Source organism: Amphiprion ocellaris, chromosome 8 (assembly GCF_022539595.1).
Source record: "Amphiprion ocellaris isolate individual 3 ecotype Okinawa chromosome 8, ASM2253959v1, whole genome shotgun sequence".
In the NCBI taxonomy this organism is placed as follows: domain Eukaryota; kingdom Metazoa; phylum Chordata; class Actinopteri; family Pomacentridae; genus Amphiprion; species Amphiprion ocellaris.
In genome coordinates, this window is record NC_072773.1 from 23,867,768 (window position 1) to 23,893,709 (window position 25,942).

The window sequence follows — 25,942 nt, forward strand, 5'->3', positions numbered from 1 at the left end:
TCCAATCCAGCTTCAGCTCCAGAGACGGCAGGCGGGACGAGTCAACGGAGGCCGGAGTGGACGAAGGCATGCAGCTGAGTACAATCCAGAAACAACAGAGGAGGAGTGCAGCGAGGAGTAGCATCGTATGTCTCTTAGAAAACATCATAGTATAGCCTTTGCTATAAAAAAACGCCATCATATACATCGTATATTGTACAAATAACAAGTCAAAGGAAAGAGACATACATTGTAGAATTGTAGTAATTGTGGGCTGACTGATTTACTGATTATCAGTATTTTATTTTTACTGATTTACGGTAATAAATACATTTAAAAATGGCGTACTTGGCTCTGAACCTTTATCTACCTGTGGTCGCTCTGTCTTCTGGAGTGATTTGATTGGTTATACGTCACGAATAAAACTCCTTTAACTTAACATCTGTAAACAAAACAAAAACGTATCAACAAGTTTTCTGTTAGAGTTTGTGTTCTTCTAAGTTTAACTCCAAGATTTTAAATACTTTCATTTACTGCAAATGAATATCTACTCCAAATGTCTCAGTAATAATCATTATCAGCCTTAAAAACCCACAAAACACCCTCTATACTTGGACCACACTTAGTACAGTCCGGTTCCCCCTTCTATAAATCTGCTTGGAATCTTCCACTTCCTGTTTGTCAAAGTGGCCTTCTACCTGGACAGGTTTTGTTGGAGCTCATGCAACAAACATTTTGGGTAACTGCACTTTAATAGGGATGGATGACACTGAATTAGAGTCTGTTTTAATGAGACTGAGTTAAGATGTGTAGCTTTCATTAAATAGAAATTATTTCTCAGAATTCACAGAGAAAAGTCTGAAATGTTTGCTAGGTTAGCGTCCCACATGTTCTTTGGCTCAGCTAAAGCTAACTCTCTCCAACTTCTGGATCTCTTGAGTTGCTTGTTGTTAAAATATCTTGCTGTAGGTGCTGAAGCTCAGAAAGTCTGAGATGTTTGTTCAAAATAAGCTCATTCTCAAGTCTTATCTGAACTGTCCTCTTTGTTTAACTTTCCCTAAACTTAGGAGTTAATGACAGAGCAGTGCACATCCAGAATCAGACTCAGTCTCATTTATGTAGAGAATTAACTTCAGTGTCATTCATTGATGTTAAAGTGCAGTTTTTCAATTGTTTGTTGCACATGCTACCGACAAAAACCAGTCCAGGTGGAAGACGATGTGAAGAGAAAGCTCCAGAGGATGAATATCAATACATTTACGTTGGAAATAAATGTCCTTTAATTTGACAATTGTCATTGCAGAAATGATGTTCAAACCTTCTTTGAGTTGTTTTGTTGATGTTGGTTTCTAAATGTTTTCTGACACTCGGCCCCAAAGATTAAAACCTTTTACGGCTCACAGGCTGCAACAATTCACACATTATCAACTATCTTTCTGACTAAACTAAGATAAAAAGTGAAAAACTGCCTGATTCCTGCATCATGAATGTAAATCTTTTTGGTTTTTATGACAGTAAACTGAATATGTTTGGGTTTGACATTTTATAAACCAAAACAAGAAATGAATTAGCGGAGAAAACAATCAACAGATTAATGGACAAAGAAAATGTGTTTTTCCAACATATATGGCTGAATTATTCCAACATTACAAGATACATACAATTTTAATTAAATTGTATTTATATAACACCAATTACAGGTCAAATTGTCTCAAGACGCTTTATTTTTAGATTTTTTTTGTCATATTTAAAATATGACAAAGTAAGAAATTTAAACCTCTTGACTAATCCAATTTATTACTTGGTTTTTAAGAGACTAATGGACAATTAACATAACTTTCTCCACTAAAACTAATAAACATGAGGTCAAATAGAAGGAAGAGTTTTAAATACTGCAGTCCCACGATGACAAGAATAAAGTTTGTCAACAAAAACTAAATCTGTTGGTGGATTCCATTAAAGTCCTAATAAATGATAATAAAGTGTGACACTAAAGGTTTGTGGTGCTAAAAATCTCCAAGTAAAGATATCAAATTGAACATCTGGATGGAGGTTGACAAAAGTTGACCTTCTTTCATTTGTCAGGAGCGACTCCATGGATTTTATGGATGGTGGTGAAAGACCTACTCTTCTAGTGGTCTTCCTTCTAGTCGCTGTAAAAAGTCAGTCCATCCTGGCCGACTTCAACACCTCTTCATGACAACTTGTTCTGCCTCTGACCTGGTGGAAACTCCAGAAACTCGGGAAAACCTGTCGAGACTCGAAGAACTTGTGGAGACTCGAAGAACTCGTCGGGCGGGGGAAGGTGTGGTGGGTGGTGGGGGGAGGTGGGGCAGTAGAGGGGGGAGGCCGCCACCCACCTCCCCGCCTACTCTCCGCCCTGACTCCACCCAGACTCCGCCTTGGCTCCACCCATGTGGTCACTTCACGAACTACGATGTCAAAGGGACGACGAATTTATTTCTTTTTATCTGATCTGTAGCTCAGTGAGTTAAGGATTTGCCTATGGAGCTGCAGGTCGCTGGTTCAAGACCAGACACTGCTTAAATTTTATCAAAATCCTGACAAAGACAAAGAAAGAAAACTGCCGGTGGCGGGTCTCGAACCTGCGACCTTCCGCTTGGTAGTCTGTCTTCTTATCCCCCTGAGCTATTCGCTCAGATACTAATTCTTCTTTTTTTTGCGCATTTATCATCTATTTTTTTTCATTTTCGAGTTTTTTTTTTAACTCGAGTCTCTACTCGACCGTTTTTCTCAGGAGGTTGGGCTTCAGCCTTTGTGCTGGAGGGTGGAACCCTCAGTTCCAAGACTTTCCAAAGCCTCCACACCTCCCGAGTCCTCAGGACCTGAGCTTTCACACAGTCTGAGGGCTGAATTTTTCTAAGTCCCACAGTAGTTCTCTGTTAGATTGAACCTTCAGACAGTCCAAGGACTGAAATCCTCTAAGTTCCTGAGTAGTTCTCTGTTAGTTTGAACCTTCAGACAGTCTGAGGGCTGAAATTTTCTAAGTCCCACAGTAGTTCTCTGTTAGATTGAACCTTCAGACAGTCCAAGGACTGAAATCCTCTAAGTTCCTGAGTAGTTCTCTGTTAGTTTGAACCTTCAGACAGTCTGAGGACTGAAGTTTTAAAAGTTTCTCAGTACTTCTCTGTTAGTTTGAACTTTCTGGTTAACAGAAGCCTTAAAACTTGTGACCATGAGTCTTGATTTCACATTTAGACCATCCATCTGAGTTCTTCTCAGAACTACACCTGTGGGTTTTTTAGAAATCCTGAACAAACTTTGATTCTCTTCACTGAACAGTAAAGTTTGTGGAGATCAGAAGGTGACATTAGTTTGATCAATGCCTTCAACTACTAGTAGACTTTATCCGGAAAGCAGTTTTCTGAAATGAGTTCTTAGTAAATCTAGCCACAATCAAACCAAGAACATAGAAAGAGGAAACATTTGAAGAAACAACTTGATGTTTTCATTTCGGACTAGAAAACGCTTTAAGACCCTTTTCTGTTTTTGCTCTTTTTCATCATTTTATTGTCTCTTCTGTTTAATTTGATCTTCTAAAGTCTAACTGGTGTCTTTTCAAATGTTTTGTCTTTAGTTTGATTCTTCTTAAACGTTTAGTTTTGCTCTTTTCTCACCTTTTATTCTTTTCTAATGTCTGATTTGATTTTCAAATGTTTTGTCCTTTTAATGTTTAATTGTTTTTTCAAATGTTTTATCAGCTTGTTTGAGTTTTTTTTCCTTTCCCAATATTTAATTTTTAGATTAAATCTTTAAGGTTTTTCTTTTTAAATGTTTTACCACCTTTTAATGTTTAATTTTCTTTTTAAAGGCTTCATTGTATTTTCTGTTTAATTCCTATTTGAAGTTTTATTGTCTTTAAGATGTAATTTTCTAATTAAACATTTAATTTTTTAATTAAATGTTTTGTCTTTTTAAAGGTTTAATAATCTAATTAAATGTTTTGCATTTTTTAAAATGTTTACTTATGGAAAAATATTTTATCTGTAATTTTTAATATTTGTATTTTAAAAATTTTGATTAATTTCATAATGACATGTATTGTATCTTGTTGAATTATCTCATTCAATGTTTTGTCTGTTTAATATAATTTAATTGTATTTAATGTTTAACTCTATTAAACAGACAAAACATTGAATGAGATAATTCAACAAGATACAATACATGTCATTATGAAATTAAACAAAATTTTTAAAATACAAATATTAAAAATTACAGATAAAATATTTTCCATAATTAAACACATTAAAAAAATACAATTAAATAAGAAGAATATTAAACATTTTAAAAAATGCAAAACATTTAATTAGATTATTAAACCTTTAAAAAGGCAAAACATTTAATTAAAACATTAAATGTTTAATTAGAAAATTACATCTTAAATTTCTTAAATCTTTTTAATAATAAAACTTTTGAAAAGTTTTATTCTATTAAATATTTTTCCTTTGATTTAATTGCTTTTTGTTATGTAGTTTATTTCTTTAATCTTCTTTTTCTGTCAAGATTTTAACCCCAACCTTAAAAATGAAATAAACCCTTAAATCACAATGAAAATACTTCTGTTGTCACAATCATGAGTTAGTCAATTATTCAGTTTATCAATTCAACTTTATTTGTTTAGCACCTTTTACACAGATGACAAAACTAAACAAGCAAACAGAAAAAAAACTATGCTAAAACTATGATTAAAACTCAAAAACATTTTTTAAAAAAAAGATTTAACATGGTAATAAAATATGCCCAGGGGATGGAGGGAGTTTATTGTAGTCTTCTTGGGCTCACATGGTAAATCATTTAAAATATAAACTTGATATTCAGTCTAAGGAAACTGCAGAGCGACAGAAGAACCAACAATATCTCCTGTTTTCTCCTTTAATGAGTCGACTCTTCTTGTGCTTCCAGACCAAAGAACTACAGACTCTTCACAACCTGCTCAAACTCTTGGTACAGGATCTCACCACACAGGTCAAGAAGTTTTCCATCTCATTTCTACTCTGAAGCTCACCTTCTCCTGCTCAAACTGCTGACAAATGTTTCTGCTGCTCTAAAGTCTGGTCTCCAGAACTTCCTAAAAACTCTCAAAGTCTCTTCTGCTGCAGGTTGCTTTGTAGAACTGTTGCAGAAAACCTCACCAAACCACATGGAGGGGCCTCAAGATAGTCGTCCAAATGAAACCGTACAAAAACCAAAGTAGCACAACCCAAACGCTAAAGTCTCCTGCAGCCTACCAGAGAACCTCTGAGAACAGAGAATCAGGACAGGAACTCTTACCTTCTGGGCAACCAAGGTTGGTTCTCAAACAAGAATACAGAATGTGTCTGACCAGAAACCTCTGAAGACTCACTACAGCCAAGATAAAGACACAACTCAGCTGTACCAAATCCACTAATCACTGCACACATTAGCACCATGTGCTAACTGTGGCTAAAGAACCTCATTTACCAAGACAACTATCCAGTATAAAGCCCTAAAACACACCAAGAAACACATTAAAGTCTATTTTACTGCTGGAAGCTGCAAGCCAACGCCTAAAGAACAAACTAAAGCAATGGAAACAAACCCAGTTCAGTGGTGAAAGAAGCAGAGGAAATGTTTGTCTGCAGCCACATAAAGCAGGAAGACACTGAGCTGCTCAGGTGTTCCTGATAACACCAAGCAGCCCACCTGGACAGCCAATAGGAACACAGCCTTCACTGGAAGTCCAGAGGGGCTGGGCTTAGTGAAGGAAATTTCGTTTAAAGTTGAAGCCAGAAAGTGAACAAAGAAAGTTGAAAACCACCTTCCTGATACCTGAAATCTCCTGACTTTCTACCACAAAGAAACGCACTGAACATGTCAAATTAGGTTCCATAGTAGAAACCATCACTTGTTAAAAACGTCATAGTATGGTGTGTTGCTCAAAACACATACGACCCGGCTGTCTAGGGTCGCCAAGAGAGCTACCACACAACTAACACAGGAACTAACGGTCGGTTTCCCAGGGGGTTAGAGACGGCTATATTCATTTGAAAGAGCGAAGTTTACAACAGAACCACAACATCGTGAGCACAGAAAAATCACCAAAGTCTGTCTTTTAGTTCAGCATGAAAATCACTAGTTTTTTGTCCTTTTTTTATTGACCAACCTTTTCAGGAAAGTAGATGAAGAAATAATTCAAGTATCCAGTAGAAGTCCAACCTTATTTAGGATCTTGTGGGAGAGTTTAATCTTAGAGTTTGTAAAGCTGTTGAGTTTTTAGAGTGACATGGATTATTTTGAAATTTAATAACCGAGTCCTGAAATAAAATTACAGTTGTGGGTTTCTGTCATTTAGTCTGGAATAAACAAATAACAGCAGCATAAATCTAAAACGTCATTATGAGGAGCCTGGATTGAGGTTTCTCACTTGATAATGATCAAAACATGAAATTTAGGTTGGTTTAAAGGAATATTCCACCTTAAATCTTTGAATGTTGACCTAAAAGGTTGGTTTCAGGAAGTATTCCACCTACAAGGTCCTCAAACGTCCACCTTAAAGGAACATTCCACCAAAAATCCTCGGACAGGAACCTAAAATGTTGGTTTAACCGAGTATTCCATCCAAAATCCTCAAAGAGACCTGAGGGGCTGGTTAAAAGGAATATTCCACCTAAAACCCCAAATATAGACCCGAAAGGGTGGTTTAGAAAAAATTCTTCAGTGTAGACCAAAAAAGTTAGTATGGAGGAATATTCCCCCTGAAATGTAGACCTGAGAAGTTGGTTTGGAAGAATATACCATCCTAAACATCCTTAAATGTAGACTAAAAGATGGTTTGGAAGAAAATTCCACCTAAAATCCTCCAATGTAGATCTAAAAGGTGAGTTTAATGGTATATTCCACCTAAATTTCACTACTGTAGACCTTGGAGGTTGGTCTGATGGTATATTCCACTCAACATCCTTTAACATAAACTTAAAAAGTTCGTTCAAAGGAATATTCCACCTAAAATCCTTCAATGCAGACCAAAAATTCTTGGTGTAAAGGAGTATGCCACCTTTAATGTAGACCTAAAGGATGGTTTGGAGTAATATTCTACTCTAAAATCTTCCAGTGTAGACCTAAAAGGTTTATCTTATGGTATATTCTACCCAACATCCTGGAACATTTACCTAAAAGGCTGGTGTAATGGTATATTCCCAGAAGAACCCTTGAACATCAGGCTTAATGGTATATTGCACCCAAAATAGCTGTACATATACCAAGAAGTCAGTGTAAAGGAAATGTAGACCTAAAAGGATTGTTTAAAGCAATATTTAAACTATTATTTTCATTATTTAATAATCTATTATCAGTCAGAACCCTGGCAAACTTATTGTCATCAGTTTTTTTAGTGGAAGTCACAAATAAAGGAGCTCTTGGTTTTTCCCGGCGTTACTGAGTCAAAAGCTGCTGTTTCAACACAGACACGTTCACTTACATCCATAAACCTCTCAGCACTCAAACACCCACAGACAGGAGGCCGGCTGGGCCGAGGCTCGGCGGCGTCCTCAGACCCACGAGTCGGGGAGTCACTGAACTTGTTGGTCCGGTTTGAAGGCCTCCGTGTGGTCCAGGAGAAGTCCACATAGTCGGTGTCGGCTTTGAACCGCAGCGACTGGCCGCCATCAGGTGGACCGGCTCGTCCTCGTAGGGCTCCTCCTGTAGCCTTGAGGGGACCACAGGAACATTCAGTAGCTGTTGGAGTTCTTCCTGTCAGGCTCGTGGTAGAACGGCTCTGAAGTATCTTGTACTTGTCTTATCTGGAACAATCTAACAGCCTAAACTGTTAACAGCGGTGTAAAGAAGCAAACACACAGGCATAGATTAGGACTCAAACTAGATTTATTTTAGAAAACAAATCAACTTAGAGGCATTTGTTCACACATGTGGCTGAATAGGAGGCCGTCCAATCAGATTCGAGGTCTTCACTCTGTAGGTTGTTTTTTTGGTGAGACTCTTGGACCTCCATCAGCTGACATGGATGTTTGATGGTGTTCTTCTCTAGTGCCAGATGATTCATCCATGAATTCAGCAGCTACAGACTGACATGAACCTCATGCTGCCATTATTGAATTCCTGTTCCAGATCAAATGTTCAGAGCTCACCTTGAATGCAGCCATCTGCTGTCTGATAGTTTTTCTCATTGCAGTCTTCAATAAAGTCTTTTTCCTCATGTCAGGATGTGGTGAGACTCTTTCTCAGTCTCTGCAGACGTCCCTCATTGTGCATCTCCAGAGAAGAAACAGAAAAACTGGTCACTGCTTCAGCATCACAAACGCTCTCCAGCATTGAGAGTGTTTTAGGAATTCATTCATTGTGTTGTGAACTTTGAAGGAGCAGAAACTTTACAGCTGCCAAAGATATGAGCTCCAATTCTGTATGTTTTAGGAAATCAAGTTCATCAAATGAACACTTGATTTTTGCTGATAACTCTCATTAAATTACTGAAGAAATCCAACATAAAAACCTGTAAACTCTCAGGCAGCTTTTGTTAAAGTTTGTCTATAATTATATTATCATGTTCTGGAACCAGGACTCTGCAGAAGTTCCTTCAATCAGATACTTGTGTGTTTCTATTTAAGGCCTCAGGTTTGAACGTACAGCAGAGGATTAGAAAGGAGTGATTTTAATATTTAAATCAGTCCAGTAAATGTTTGGTGTGAAAATTATTAAAATTTTGATTTAGATAGATTTGTGTCAAATAATATTGTAGAGTCTCACTTAAATATATCCAAATGAGTTCAGTGTATTTACATTTTATAGAATATTTGATTTCTTAATCTCAATACTGTAGGGTCTGACCCTAAATATTATAATAATGATGTCAATTTAAATAATATTTTAGTGCAGAGTCATAAACTTTAATCAGCTAAACTTACATAATAAATATCACTGTACAATCTTAACCTGAACATTCATATTATTGAGGTAAGTTTACATAAATCATGATATTCTAGAGTCTTAACTGGAATATTTCTAACATTAATCTTTTTGTATTGTGCTGATAAACAACAATAACCTGACTTTCAGATAATATTTGTTGTCTGTGATTGAGACTAAATTCCTCCACATTCTGGAACTGGACTGCATTTCCCAAAATGAAACATGGACAGAATTTAACACTCATGTATCCATGGCAACACTAAAGTTTCTGCTTCTTACCAAAGTTCACAACACAAGTAAAGATTTTAATGTAAAACTTTAGGGATGACTGCTAACCATAAGTATTCTGATCAATACTTCATGATCAATATCAGGACAGATGTTACAATTCCAGCTGTTGCATTAGACTGCAGTTATTCACAGAGAAATTAAAACATCACATTCCTCATAAATACTAGATGGGACTTTTATTAAATAAAGTGTTGATGAATAAACTGTAAAAAGTGCAAAGCAGCTCCATTAAATCAGGAGATGTGAGACTTCCAGAGCATGGATCACCATCTGCTGTGTTGATTCATAGCTGAATGTCAGAATGAACTGAGATAGAAAAGCTGCTCTGAGCTGCAACATTACGGTCTGACAATCCAACACCATCACAGTTTTCATCTGGTTGTTTTGCTTCAACGTGCTGTGAAGTTCAGTTTTTACCTGAATCAATACAGAGATTCTATTTCCAACCAAGACTGGAATAAAAATTAGAATGTTATGAGGTTATTAATGCAACTAAATCCTTTCAGATGGAAGGATTTACTTCTAAGTTCTAATTCAAGTTTCAGTTGGAGCACATTGCATTCACAAAGAAAAACAGCGATACCTTCATAGCAACATTTAATAAACCTAAAGCTTCCCTGTTGGCTCATTGGTGGAGTTTGTTACTGAGCATCTGAACCTTAAATCCAGTGAGACGACCATCTTCAGTCGAGGCCAGTCAGAGAACTTCAAGACCTTCCATCAGCTGGACCAGATGTGGCATCATCTCCCTCTGAACATCTGGATGACAGGAGAAAAGACAGAAATCAAACACAGATCACAGAAATACAATTTATTCACTTTCATCATTTTATAAAAGTAGCATGAACTTTATTAAAACTTGACATCAGTAATGAAAGTAAATGTTTTTATCTCTTGTTGAAGCTAAGTTTAAAGTCAATTTTAATGACAGTTTATCCTGAGAGGAGTGAGAATGGAGCTTTTCTTTCCTTTTTAGAATATTCCCTCAAAATATTCTGTTTATTATTGGCTTTAGAAGCATTTTTCTTTACTTATTTATTTTTAGATACCTCAGACTGATACACTTTGCTGGTTTGCAGATAATTTCATGTACAATGACAATAAAGATCTTCTATTATAACATATTTTGCTAAAACAAGAACTGCAAACCTTCTCAACCATCTCTCAGGCTGCAAAATCCCAACTGCGACCAAGAATTATCTGATGTAGTTATTATTATAATCTTTACTGAACCAGCCCTGGAATTAATAAAAATCTGTATATGGATATGATTTTCTCTGATGAGACCACTATGGAAGCTGTAGTAATTATTAACTATCCTTTGAAGGGAAAGATTAGGTCTTCTTCAAGTGGATAAAAAAAAATGCTCTCCCTTAAAAAAAATTAAAAACTGCATACAATAAAGTAAATCTCTTCTGCACTGCACACATACTACACTTTTGTATAACTCTGGATGTCAGAGTAAAGGCAGACAGATCCACCAATCAGCCACAACATTCTGACCACTGACAGCTGAAGAGAACAACATTCATCATCTTGTTCTAATGCAACGTTCTGCTGGGAAACCTTGACGTTCCTGTCGGTGTTTGACATGTACCACCACCTAAACACTGCAGGACAAACACCCCCCCTAGTCTCCATGGCAACAGCAGTCCTTGATGCAAGCTGCCAGTAGGACAAACTAAAACTGCTACTACAGGAGTGGTCTGAGGAACACGACAGAGCTAAGCTGTTCACCTGGGTTCCACACTCCCCACATCCAGATCTGATTGAGCATCTGTGGGATGGTCCAGGATCAGCCTGGTCTAGGTAGGACCCACCCTGCAACCCACAGGATCCACAGAATCCACAGGACATCCCCAGAGGTTCTGATGAACCACTGGGTCAGAGGAGTTTTAGCAGCATAAAGGGAACAGCACAGTATTAGTCAGGTGGTCAGAATGTTATACTGTTATATTGTCATGCTGATTATATGATCAGTAAATGTTACCATCAATTATAACGTCCACATTGATCAGGAAAAAAACTATCAGTTCATTCAGAAATTGTGGGGTTAAACCTAAAAACACAGACCTCAACAGCAGTTTGTTTCAAAGCAGAACACCAGCTGGTTTTCACTAAAGAAGCTTTCAAAGCAACAATGACAGTTTTGTTCTCATTAAGTTCAGTCAGCCAAAATAATGTACACACATCAGGAAAAGAAAAACTTTTATAAATATTTCATTTGTATAAGTACTTTTATACATATAGATACCTCTTTCTAAGTTTGATCAAATCACGATAACTCCGTGTCCTGTTGTATGATGTTTTCACAACAGATGGCTTTACCCTCATGAATGGAGCATCAACAAGTGATGTCTACAACACAACAGAAATGTCTGGAAGCCAGTGGCCACCACTTTGAGCACCTCTTGTAATTGTAGAGGCCAAAGATAACTTTTATTAATCTCGTGATGTCTGAATACATTTGGTATTGAAATATTTATGCAAGTTTTTCTTTTCCTGATGTGTGTAAACATTATTTTGGCTGACTCTGTATAATGGGTTTCTGACAGGTCACCAGGCAACATCTTTTTATAATAATGACAAACATACCTGCATTCTACAGGAGTGATTTTCCTCATGTGCAGGTAAAGATGTGTGAGGAGCTTAGAGATGACAGGAGCAGGAGTCATCCTCACTAATTCAGCTTCCACCTAGAAACAGAAAGACCACAAACAAACACATATACTCTCAAACATTCAACCTCACAGCCTCAAAATATCTGTTTAGGAAGTATTGTGTTTCTAAATTCTGCTGAAAGCATTGACAGACATTCTCTTACAAGGTTGTGTAAAAACCAGCCTGTCGTCTGAGCTACTGAGAAATTTTCCTGAACAAAGTTTCTACGTGTAAATCGGCTCAACAAAAACTAAAGCCTCAGTCAGAGATGACATGTATTGCAAATTATAAAGAACTTTCTTTAACTCAGACTTTCTGCTTCAACCTCACATAAAAAGGGGAGTTTAACTCGTCAAGTGACTGAAAATGAACGGCTTGTGCAGTTCTAGATCCAAAAGTAGGATGTTTCAACTCGTTTTACTACAAATACATGCAGTAATAAATAAATACAGTGGCTGGTTGTTAGTTTATTCACTATTAATGTCATTTTATATACTGGATTGAACTTGAGCAGTGGAAGAGAGAAGGAATTTAATGAAATTATGGAGATTCAGAGAGGTAATGTTGCACAATGTTAAGTTAAGCGCGGTTTAATTCAAACCAGCTGAATGTTAAACTTCAGTGCAGCTGAACGGGTTTCAGTTAACCTTAAAGTAAAATACCTTTTTTAAAAGCTAAAATACACAGCAGGGAAATACAGGTTGAGAAGGTCATTCTAATAATGACGGACAGCTGCTGCAGCAACTAACAAAGGTGTTCAGCGGTAAGTTAGCCACCTGTGTTAATTAGCCCGCTAGCTAACTTAGCCGCTTAGCTAGCTAACGCGTCCGGACCAACTGCTCAAACACGACAAAACACAACTCTTCACAAGTCGCTGACTTAACGTACAATAAAATAACGCTACAGGTTAGAAGTATTTATCTTCTTACCGTGTTTTACTCCAAAAACAAGGTCAACAGCAGCCAGAGATGCTACCAGACGTGCCGACCATAGATATACATAGACTAGCTCCGCTAGCGCGCTGTCTTCTATATTATCTATGGTCTGACCACCAACCACTGCTCTCTGGCTCCGCCCTCTGAGAATTTTGTCGTTTAGCTCCACGCTTGCTGATGACCACTTCCGGTCTCAGAAAATGAAAAAACGGACCTTTTTTCGTTTCTGTCTCTTACTGATTTTACTTTCTTGTTATTCTAAATATAAAACGAAAATCAAAGCATTTAAAAAAAAAATCGTATATCCCTTTTTGATCATGAAAAGGAAAAACGCCTTGTATTTCAATTTTAAAACGAAAATCAAATAACCACTCGTTTTTTGTTTTTCAATACCCGTTTCAGAACGGAAAATCCAATTAACAGATCCGTACACGGACCCATCACAGTCATGTTTTTATTTACATTTCCAGTAAAGTAACTACATTTAAAGTCACATTATTTACAGAAATTACTTTTGCAGTGAGTCGGCAGAAAAATGATCCAGTGCTGCAGATAGTTTACACAAAGTTTTTGTTTAGAAGAACATCAGACAAGGCGCCTGGAGACAAACTGAAGCTATAAAGTCACTTTAGCATTTGCATGTTAAGCTATAAAGTCACGACACAGAAGTTCTCTGCTAATCAAATGACCCTGCAGCAACACGACTTCACATTAGGACCACGAGACACAACAACACAGCTGACTGATGAGGATCATTTTCAGCATCTTGTTACTTCAACAGAAATGTAAAGTGCATTTTCTTCACCTAGGAGCTAGCTCATCCTTCCTCATGAATACAGATGTGCACATGTGTATATGTCTGAGTGTTGCCAATCTCTTTATAAAGTTTAAAATGAGAATTAATATTACACTGTGAGATTACATTACATTGTACTTCCCTGCTGCTTAGTTTCTTTCGTTAGAACATTCAAAAGCAAAGACGAGAGGTCTATTAATCACCATAATACTGATGTGCTGCTGTTTCTTTTAAAATAAACATGCAGCCTCGAGTGCCTTCATCTGTTTGTGTCACGAAAACATTGTTTTTATTGTTATGATTGTGACAAATGTCTGCATCTATTCATCAGTGCATCGATGATTCAAACCCTGACAGCCCGAAGCCTCATTAGAGTGTTAGTTCATTAAAAAGAATCCCATTTGACTAAATCATTAGAGTAGCATGAACTACAAATGAGGAAACACTTGTAGCTCATGACTGAGTTTGCGATGGAAACATGAGCATGGACACTTTTCAGCACAGTAAGCTGGATTTTCTCTGTTTGTTCCCGCACTCAGAAACCAGACTGCTGAGTTTAGTTCCTTCCTGCAACACCTCTTCTGTTTGCTGTCTTATGTAACAAGGTCCTCTTTTGTTTGAGGCCTCCAGACCAAATAATTTCTCCCACACTGATCTTTCTGTGGTCACTCCCATGACTTCTAATGTCCTGACTATAAATTGCACAGAGCAAACTATACACAGTATACATCCTGTGAGTTTAATAGAAAGGTATTGTTTGTTAAATCCAGGATTATTCTAATCGTTTATTTAAGTAAAAATTGTAAAATCAGGCTACGTCTGTCTGATGTGTAAAACAAGCGATGGAGCTGTTATGTGTTATAATGACTAACTCAGCAGCAGGGCTGCAAAATAATCATCAATCACAATCATGATTTAAGCTTCTACTATACGAAAACGATTGACTGCTCTTTACGTTTAATAATGCATTCCGCTCATAAAAAGCATAGTGCATTTATGTGCACTTTTCCTCATACACCTGTCAGAGAACACCTCAGCCACCTTAACAGCATCTACCATAGCCTGCTCTGTGAGGTGTTTAGGGAGCATCGGTAAATGTAGCTGTCTGGAGCTTTGACCTGGGAGCACCTAGTAAATATTGTACATGTTGGTTCTAGGTTTGTGCAATTTTTGTCAAGTAAATAATAAATGAAATTCTATATCAGGGAATTTTCCCATAACTTTTTTGTATTTTTGGAAATGTTCTCAGAATTATACCAGAATTTTCCAGGAATTCTGTAGAAATTTTATGGTAATTTAATAGGAATTTTCCTGTAATTTTGTGGGAATTTCATGGGAATCGTATGGGAATTTTGTGGGAATTTTCAGGGAATTGTCAAAGAATTTTATGGGAATGTTCCAGGAATTTATTGGGAATTTTCCAGGAATTTATGACAATTTTCCAGGAATTTTATGGCAATTTTCCAGGAATTTTATAGCAATTTTCCGGGAATTTTGTAGCAATTTTCCAGGAATTGTATTTCAATTTTATGACAATTTTCCCAGAATTTTGGGGGAATTTTTCTGGCAAGTTTCCATGAATATTATGGCAATTTTACAGGAATTTAATTGGAGTTTTATGGGATTTTGTCAGGAAATTTGTGGACACTTCCCTTAAATTTTTTCAGAAATATTTCAGGCATTTTTCCTTAATTTCCAAGTTTTATGGAAATTTTTCAGTTCGTCCTCTCAGTCCATTCACCCTCAAAACAAAAGTGAAGGGGCTTTTTCAGTTGTTGCACCGAGGTTCTAAACAGTCTCCACATTAATCTGCTCAACTACTGCCAATTTCCAAACAAAACTGAAGGCTCCCTGTTTTACTGCTGCGTTTATTTTTTTTCCTGAAGCTGCTCAAGTCATTTCTGTTTATCGCCCTGCTGTTTGGTAATAATCAGTAACCTGATCAGTTTTCTCTTTCTCTATTTTGCTTTTATAGTTCCTCCTATAAAAGCAACAGTATGAATATATTCTGTTCATACTGTTGTCTTCATGTGTTCATCATTGTCACTCCTTCCATGCATTTATATACTCTATTGCACGTTATTAACTTTGTGTTTTCTTTCTCCCATAGTTTGTGTTTTGTCGTCTCTGAAAGTATTTCTGATTCTCAGTTACTGGTTCCACCAATCTGTCCAGTGTTTATGTTCTCTTATTTGTTGTCTGTTCTTATCTCTATCTCCTTGACCTTCACCCTAACCTGTAGAGGCAGATGGCTGCTCTCCCTGAGCCTGGTGCTGCTGGAGACCTCTTTCTACTGAAAATGAGTTTTTAATCTGCTCTGTTGCAAACATGCTGCTCAAAGGGAGTCTTTAGGTCTGTTGGATTTTCTATGTATAGTTTTGTATGGTTTAATGTATAAATTAGTCACATAAATCTCCATGATGAAAAACACTGTGGGGCCCTAATTTCCCCATTTAATTTAGCCGAGTAAATTTGTAATTTATTCACTTTTTAAGTGTATTATTTAATATACTCAGATAAATTCACATCATAAATCACACTGGAGGGTCAGACTTGTTGGGCAAATTTGCAACGTCAATCTTATTTCTCTACTGGAAAGCACTTTGCTCGACGTCTCTTGTTTTACAAGTTTTAAATAGATAAACAGCGATTAGACATGACACAACTATGCGCCTAAATAGCAGGTTAACAAGGGGGATACATTTCTGGTTTGTTACCTAAGAATGAGATGACATGTACCCTCATCCCCCTAAACGTTCCTACTCAAAAGAACTGATTATTATGTATAGATGTATTAACTTGTAAGCTGGTTGTACTTCTTTATGTGGCGGAAAACATCATATTTTATAAGGAAATGACATAAAACATGTTCTGTATGTAAATGTTTAATCTGAGTAGGTGTAAATAAATGATGTAAAGTTGACAAAGATAAGGCTTTATTTATCTTACAGTGGTGAAATCTACAGTGTGGATAACGCAAAAAAAGGAGGGACATCAGTAGATAAATGAAAAAAATGAACAAGAAATTTACTATAAAAAGCACTGTTTATAATGTACAGCTCTCCTAATGTAGAATATTCCTTTAAATATGAAAAATAACAATATTGCACAGGGTTATTGTGTATGGAGAAAGGCATTATGACCAATTCTTTCAAAAGTAGAACTACTTGTACTGTATAGATTCTTTTATATGTAGAAAATAACATATTGTACAGACTATTTTAAATGTACCAAGTATTCATAACACACTTTTTAAAAAATGCATCGATGTTGCACTGGAGTGAAATACGACGGTTTTCTGTTTGGGGTCTACTGGGAGGAGAGCTGGTTCTAAAGTCTGGCAGCTGCAGTAAAGAAGAAGGAAAACTTGGCTGAAGTATGTTTATTAAATGTACTTTGCACATGCACGGGGATTTAGGATTAGCGATTTTCACCCGGAGACTTTTGCCCCGGTTACTTTGAGCCCACTAACCTCTCCTCTGATCCATGGACGAGGCAGCAGACTGCGATGGGCGGACCGGTGTCTCCCCCTCGGACAGGCCAATAAAATCCGACTGCGTTGCATAACTGGACTGCAGTCGGTGCAGGTTCACCTCCACACAGTGGTTTACTTCTTCACAATGGCAGCTCCGAAGAAAGTCTGCATCGTGGGCTCTGGAAACTGGCAAGTTTTCGTCTTAATACTCCTGAACTGTGTCGGGCTTCTTGCTAACCTCAGAGCGGCTACGTCGTTGCTAGCCAGCCTAGCATCACCGGGTAACCAGCCGGCTAACTAGCAACACTCTCCATAGTAACAGGGAAGTTTGACTGGCTTTAGCGGTAACTAGCAGCGACACACTACCTCGTTAGCAGGAACACAGCTCGGTGTTAGTCCCGATTAGTGTCACATGCCGAGAAACAGGCTGAGTATGCAGAAAAACTCACCACATGTCAGTCACGATTACAGGGATTTTGTTTTATTTTTTTTTCAGCTCTTGGAGTCAACACGTTAGCTCTGCTCAAACCAAACCTCCATTCAACAGCACCATATATTAAAGTTATCGCGCCTACTTCAAAATGCTTAAGTGCTAAAACATAATTTAAAGTCATACATATATGTTTAGGAATCATCTGATAAATTCGGCGTGTGGCTTTAGTTAATCAAACGATCAGAATTTGTTTTATTATTCATCGTTACAGACAGTGTTTTGGGATTGTAGATGTCGTTGGAAATAAATGTAAAGTTTATTGTTTCATGCCGAATTCATGTGCTCCCAAAAAATATTTAGAGAAATGTCTCAAGTTGTGTGAAAATCCACTGTATTTTTTCCATTAGTTAAACTAATATAAAATCGCCAGAATTCTTAATGGACTTTGGCGGGCAACAAATAAAACTGTATTATGGAGGGTACACAGGCACAGACTGTACAAGCTTGTCTTGTGTACAGCCTACTAGGCCATCCTTCTTGGAAAACAGTAAAATGGTTCAACAGAAGCCATGACTAATATTGGCTGCATGACATTATATTTTAAAAGCAAAATCACAAGATGTTGGGTCATTCAAACCACATATCTGACTGTTTTTTCACCATGTTCCTTTCAGATTTACACCATAGATTGTATTTGAATGCAGTGTAGATTTGACGTGATTCCTCATCTAAGTTAAACTGTTGAAAACACAGGGGTTCTGCCATTGCCAAGATTGTGGGTGCCAATGCTGCTCAGAATCCCAAATTTGACAACACCGTCAAAATGTGGGTGTTTGAGGAGACGGTGAACGGGCGCAAACTGACTGAAATCATCAATGCTGATCATGAAAATGTCAAATATCTCCCTGGACACAAGCTACCACCAAATGTGGTAAGAAATTGTTCATTTTGATGTTTATTTTGGGTCTTTGAGGTGTCCTCTGCTGCCTTGTATAGATACTTTGTGCCTTTATGTTTATGCTGCACTTGTAGTATCAGTTTTCTGAATGCAGCAGGTCATTGCACCAGCTCTTACACGGGTTGCATCGAGCTTTAATGTACGTTTTCTCTCTTGCAACATCATCCTCACCCTATCCTCCCCCCTCCATCAGGTGGCGGTGCCGGACCTGGTGGAGGCGTCCAGCGATGCAGACATTCTGGTGTTTGTGATCCCACACCAGTTTGTTGGGAGAGTGTGCGACACCATGAAGGGCAAGATAAAGAGCGATGCACTGGGGATGTCCCTCATCAAGGTCTGACTTTGCTCTTTGCGACGTGTTGTGAATTTGTCGCCTTGTGTCTCTGAACTCTGACAGTTGTGTGCGGGTTAAAGGTTGAAGCTTGCATCAGTGTTGTTGTGCAATTTATTAATGACCCATACAGCAGCCTGCTGCGTCACAGTGTAAATAATCTACTTGTCACATGTTTTTGCTCTTTCAGGGTGTCGATGAGGGGCCGGATGGACTCAAGCTCATCTCTGACGTGATCCAGGAGAAGCTCGGTATCACCATGAGCGTGCTGATGGGGGCCAACATCGCTAATGAGGTTGCCGATGAGAAGTTTTGTGAGACGACCATTGGTTAGTCAGACTACTTTACTGCTGCTGAATCAGGGCGACGTTTTTGCACTTTGCTCAACAACTAAAGATTCAAATAAGCAGGTTTTAGCCTTGAAGCAGGACGTGGGTTTGCATTAGTTCAAGATTTCTGTGACCTCAGTGGAAGGGGAAAGCTTAATCCCTGGTTGGAACTTTGCTTTCTTCATGTGTTTGCATGCCTTTTGAAATTTACTGTTAACATACTGTAAAACTAAAGAAGCACTAATCTCATTTACCTGTAATAGGATTAATATATCTTGGATCAGAGCAGATAAATCCACCTCATAAAAGTGACTATATTATGGTTTTGGGGTGTTTCCCTTTTCTTTAGTGTGTTGCAGCTTCTTTGTATGCATAAAAGGTCTGCAAACTTACAAGGTCTAAAGTTCACATCATAGGGAGCTATTCTTTCCAACATAAAACACTGTTTCATATCCTTCAAAATCTCTTGTTAAAGTCCAAGCTTTTCTGCTGTTACTTATTTACATCGCCATGTCACACATTTACATAAAGTCTTGTGGTAAATGTGACTCTCAACCAAAGAATGTGGAGCAGCTAACAGACTGTCATTATTTCATCATTAGAGCCACTTCTGCGAGATCTGAGGTTACAGTATGTAACCAATGGTTTTCATTGTCATCGGGCCTGCTGACCAATCAGAGCACACTGGCCTTTTTGCGAGTGGAGCCCTTTAAGAGACATCAGCTAATAGGGGAGGGCTATACATAAAGATGGACACAGCCTCCTTAATGTTACTGCTATGTTTCCGTTGTCTCACAGTGGTTGACTCCAACAATTATCAGAAAGGTGGAGCATGAATGGAGCTGACCACAACTTTAACTATGCATAGTTTTAAGCCTTAATGCAATTTTTATAGATAATTTATATAAAACTTCACCCCTGTACAATTGTCATAAACATGGAAATTAGCTATACAGACCAAAACTATTTTTTTGTACCAAGCTGCACACATGTTGATTTCTGCTGTGAGGTTTGGCATTTTAGCGTGGGGGTCTGTGGAGATTGACTGACTTTTAGAGTCAGCCTCAAGTGGCCATTTGAGGAACTACAGTTTTGGGCTTAATTTTTCAGTCTTGGAGGTTGCCTCTAAGTATATCAAAACGTTTCAGACATTGAGAGGAGGGCTGCAGCAGTATAGGGTATAAGGGGGGGGGAAAAAAGGATTTTGGAACATTAAAGCAAGTAAGCTTTTTCTAGTACACCCCGAAAAATACATTTTTGAATCTGTAAATGTGTGTAATGTAGGGTCACAGTGATGTTAACATGGCTCCTTTTTTGTGCCTCCAGGCTGTAAGAATAAAAACCACGGGGCTCTTCTGAAGGAACTCATGCAGACAAACAACTTCCGAGTTACTGTAGTGGAAGAGTACGATGTGGTGGAAATTTGTGGGGCCCTGAAGGTGAGCTGTCAGAACAAAACACGTCTTCAAGCAGCAACAGTGGATGTAAGGTCACCACTATACAAGTTTAATTTCTCTGTTAAATTAGTCTTGAAACACATAAAACCCATTATAGTGTGAGCTAAAGATCGCACAGATGAAGGGAAAACACACAAATCTAATTTTCGAGAGCCGTTCGCTAACATCACAGTTACAAAACCTGAATAATAATTGAAGTTTAGCAAGTGTTCATTTACAATATCAAGAAGTAACATCTGTGTTTGTACGGTGAGTTTTATTTTACATCACTGCCAAATAAGGTGTCCTCATTAATAAGGGTGATGCCTCAGATACAGAACTTTGTATTAAATGTCCTTAAGAAGAAAGCAGGAATTGCAGAAAGTGGCAGTGTGTGTCCTAGTTTTATGAACAGCTGGGCATTTCCAGATTTACACTGAGTTCTGAGTAATGAAACTGTTTTAATTTGTGATTTAAAAATCATTCCAGACTTTTAGTACATTCACTAAGATCTGTTCACCAAATTAGAGCTGTTTTGTTCAAACATGCACCACATTGAGTTATTTGTTTTAATACAGTTTTTTTTTTTTTTTTTTTTAAAGATTTTATACACTAAACCATTTATTGCATAGGAAGATCAAGTAGTGAAATTAATGATAGGTTGCAGCCCTTTATTAAATAAATTAAATACAGAACAGTCACCTCTGAAATGGTGCTATTCTGCTCTTCTTCATGAATGTGGCTCAGCTGCTGTAATCACTCAGTGAATCACTGGTGAGACTGAGTGATGTTTAGAGAGAAATCTCTGTGTGATTCAGTAATTTTCATCCAGTATGCGGATTTACACAAGGAAAGCGTAATAAAAAAAAATACGTGTCAGTGGATAAAAATGAGCGAAAAAGTAATTTCCACCTCAAACAATCTTTGGAAGACGATGATGGAAGCGGGTTCCTTCGTTCACTGATTTTATGTTCCAGATTTAATACCTGCAGTCTTTGCTTACATTTTTCCTGCATCCTTCCTTCAGAACATTGTTGCGGTCGGGGCAGGTTTCTGTGACGGTCTGGGCTTCGGTGACAACACAAAGGCAGCAGTTATCCGGCTGGGCCTAATGGAGATGATCGCCTTTGCCCGCATTTTCTGCACCGCTGGCCCCGTGTCCTCAGCAACGTTCCTGGAGAGCTGCGGCGTCGCCGACCTCATCACCACATGTTACGGTGGCCGCAACCGCAAAGTAGCCGAAGCTTTTGTTAAAACGGGGAAGGTGAGAGCTCAGATTTTGCTTGCAGATTTGTTTTCTTCTTGAACCAATCATTCCATAAATTAACAATCTCCACTTATTTTAGCATCAGCTAAAAAGCAAAAACACAAAAAAGTGTTTAATTGCAAATAAATTCAGGCATCAAGGGGTTAAATACGTTGCTCCTGCCTCTCAGTGAGGTCAAGAAGGGTTTCTGGTTTTCACGCAGATCACTCTACGTTCCAGCACACTACATCTTGGCATTTGACCAATCAGCAGAGGCCTGGAACGTATCAAACTTTCTCTTTTCTCCAGAGTTGGAAAAAGATGGACTTGCAGCTCGGTTCTCTTCCATATTTCCAGTTGAAACATCAAAACTAACCATGATCACACACTTTATGGTGGAGTAGTTGTGCTAAGCGATGATATAGACAGTTCTTGAATTTTTTTTTTTTAAAACCACTAATGGGTGAGGAACCATATATGGTAACTCCGCTGACATTGAATTTCAACATGAAAATTAAATTTTTTAAAAAATGTCACAAAAACAAAAAAGTCTGATATCCTCCAATGACACTCTAGGGTTGAAATTTTGAATTTCAAAGTATTTCAATGAGTGCCCTTTAACCCTTTGATGCACAAAATGGGTCAAAAGTGACTCAAGTCCAGTGGAAAACGGTACATCCTGACCCACACTGTGCATCAAAGGGTTAATGTGACAGCATGCAGTTCAGACTTGGAAAACTTTGAAATTGTGACTAGCCTGAAGCTAGTAAAATGGCTGTGTACAACCACTGTGTACCTGGTGACTTTTTGGGTGTGCAGACCTTCTCTCTTTCCGTTTACGAATCCTCTGCATGTCGTGTTTCTTGTTCTGTTCAGTCCATCGAGGATCTGGAGAAAGAGATGCTGAATGGTCAGAAGCTGCAGGGTCCAGCAACAGCAGCCGAGGTCTATCTCATCCTCAAGCACAAAAACCTGGTTGACAAGTGAGTCGAGCAGCAGCCGAGCACACCGACTCATATCGCTGTTTCCATTTTGCTAGAAAAAGCATCAGTTTGGCTTTAACGCCGCCTTTTTTCCTGCAGGTTCCCGCTGTTTAACGCAGTGTATCGGATCTGCTTCCAGGGCCATCCAGTCACAGAGTTCATAAGCTGTTTGCAGAATCACCCAGAGCACATGTAAAGAAAAAACACTGAGTGCCTTCTCAACGGAGAACATGACCACTTTCATGTTACCTGCCGGAAAGAGTTGGAGGGTGATGCGTCACTCCACAACTGTCAAGCAACTAAACGGCTCCAGCCAGCGAAATCATGTACAGGTTGCATAATGTCTTTTTAAGTACGAGCACTTTGTCCTGAACATTCAGTTGCTGACTTTTTTTTTTCTCCCCCCCTTAAGTCTTTTACTTCCAGATATGTACTAAAACTTGGAGGATAATTGTTGGGATTTCTCTTTCCCTCTGATGGTCTTAAAGCTCTTTCAGCCTGAGATATGTGCATTGTCTAAAGCCATGTGAAATCAGGATGCATGGTGGCACTTTTTAAATCCCAACACTAATACAGAAATTCAGACTTCACAAGATATCAGTTAATTAAGTTTGAACTTCAGAAGACATGACAATGACTACGATTCAGTTACTGAAATTTGTACAATATTTATATGGTACTACACAATGCATCCAGATTTCTACAAGTCCAGCCACTCAGGGCAAAGAGTTATCGACAGCCTTCTGTAGAGGGATTTATCCTTATCTAAAATTAATATTGCCGTCCAGTAAACGCCTGTCTGTCAACGCACGTTATTTAATTATAGATGTAATACCGCACTTCCTAATGTCTTTGTATGCTTTAAGTGTCTTACATAATTCACTATAACATTTCCTGCCTTGTACTGTACATGAACATACTGTCAAACGCACAGAAACGGTTTTTAACAAAGAAAGCTAACGTGCCTTAAAATGCATGGTTTTTAAGTCTTTTCTGTTTAGTGTTTTTTTTTTTTTTTTTTTGCCGTCAACTCAAAATCTTAAAGGATGATTCTGGTTCATTTCAACATTGAGTGTCCAAGTAAACCCACATATTATGGCTCTATGTCAGCTCTGCATTCTCCACCTCCAATACAGAGATTTGGAAGGAATGAAGAGTTACACAAAATGTAGTAAATCACCAGCTGTTGACTGCAAGTGTAAGCCTTCCACACATTGCGAACGGCATTTTTCTACCCTTCTGCAATCTGCGTTTTGCCGTTTATAAAATCTCCTTTACTACAAGAAACAACAGCAACCTCAAGCATAAAGCTACACATGAATTGCTAAGTATCACTCAAGATTTGATTGTGCAGTAATGCAAATTATGAAACAAGTTTAGAGTTTTTTGGAAAGCTACAAGGAGCTCACGCCAATCGCCTCAATATACACTGCTTTGTACGAGCTTGATTCCCAGATATCTGGAACAAAGGTGGAGAGTGTGAAGTTATTATGACCCATAGAGCCACGTTAAAGACAAAAAGGTGATACTAATCCAATGCACTGTCAAATTTGGAAATATCTCCTCACAAGTCGTAAGCTGTCTGTTTTGTCCGCTCTGGCTCTGTAAATGGAAACAAAACGGCTCAGACCAAACTACACGATATTGTCAAGTCCACCTCTCTTTCCCTCCAAAGGACGCAAGGACGACTCAGTTCAAATTTCCAACTCAAACTTTTATTTTCCTTTTAGTTGGTTGGTCATGATATTGCAATAGGTTGTAAACCTTTAAAGACAGAAACAAAGTTTATATCATCAAACACAGAACCAAAAAGTTGACATACTACCCACTTAACCATTTAAATGAATCAATCACTTAAACCTTTTTAAAGCAAATAAAGAATAACCAACATTTTAGTAAAGTTTAGTAAAATTTTAACATTTAACTGAACATATATATTTTCTATATTTTTACTTTAAACTCAAAATGAAACATCTTAATTCAAACTCATTTGACATAAAAATGGAGTAAATGCAGCAAGCTTTCATTAACCAATCACACAGTGAGCAGTTAACATAAACTTGGCCATATCAAGAAACATTTCAAACCACCAAGAAAGCAAATAAACATTTCACCAACCATTGGCGTCTTTGGACTGAATCCATGAGTGGACTTGGATCTTCTTTGTTCTTTCCTCGTGTCTTTCTCTTCTGAAGATTGTTTGGCTGACTGACTGAGCTTCCCCCAGTCCTTCCCAGGTGCTCTAAATCAGTGATCACTGATCAGGTGTCAAGCACCTCTTTGCTGCTGCCGGTGCATTCTGGGAAGTGTAGTATTTAGTTCCATTCCCTGAGATTCAGCTTAACAGATATTATTCCAGCATTTCCTATGTATGTTTGTACTGGAAAAGGAGTGGAGGGAAGATGGGGGAGCAAGAGGGATAGTAAAAACTGGCACTTGCCAACTAGCTAAATGTCAACCGTCTTTCTCCAGGATCACAGACCTTTTAAATGTGAAATGCTGCAGGTTGAAATATACCAGAATTCTCCTTTAACATAATGCCTATTCACTACGCCATTTGTTAATGTGATCCTGCCTGACCCAGTTTTCCCTCGGTTACATCTAATCCCAATATTTGTTGGTGAATAAATTAATTCAGGTGTCAAATGGCTCAAATCATTTTTGACTGTCACAACAATCTCTATTAAACCACACCGCAGTGAAGTAAGAATGCTGATAGAAATACTCAAGTTTAACCTGTAAAAAAAAATTTATATGAAACTGATGTCATTTTTATTTTCTATACCATTGTTTCTACTGTTCTCTCTTAACCCTCATGTTGTCCTGTGGGTCAAAATTGACCCGTTTTGAAGTTTGAAAATGTGGAGAAAAAAAATACGTATTTTCACAGTGAAACTTCTGATGTCCACATTTTCAACATTTTTGGGAAATTTCTGAACATTTTTTGGTTGAAAAAATGTTAATGTTTCTTAAGAACATTCACAAAAAAAATCAACCAAAATCCAGCAGAAAATTTGCTGGATTTTGGTTGATTTTTATGTGAATGTTCTTAAAGAAAATATTAGAAGTTTTACTGATTATATATATTTTTAGGATTTTTTGTAAGATTTTTACTCATTTTTTGAAAATATTTACGAGAATTTTCTTGCCAAATTTGGGGGATTTTTAAAAATAATACTTAAGGG

At 37.8% G+C, this 25,942-nt stretch overlaps 1 protein-coding gene across 1 annotated transcript; it reads left to right on the forward strand.

Moving 5' to 3' along the window:
* Window positions 1-17,095: 17,095 nt before the first annotated feature.
* Window positions 17,096-25,403, forward strand: LOC111567043 (glycerol-3-phosphate dehydrogenase [NAD(+)], cytoplasmic). Its single transcript, XM_023267897.3, has 8 exons — window positions 17,096-17,230; window positions 18,228-18,405; window positions 18,626-18,766; window positions 18,954-19,092; window positions 20,419-20,531; window positions 21,556-21,792; window positions 22,651-22,757; window positions 22,857-25,403. Exons 1-8 carry the CDS (start codon window positions 17,187-17,189, stop codon window positions 22,951-22,953), a joined length of 1,056 nt encoding a protein of 351 aa, XP_023123665.2. The 5' UTR covers window positions 17,096-17,186; the 3' UTR covers window positions 22,954-25,403.
* The last annotated feature ends 539 nt before the right edge of the window (window positions 25,404-25,942 follow it).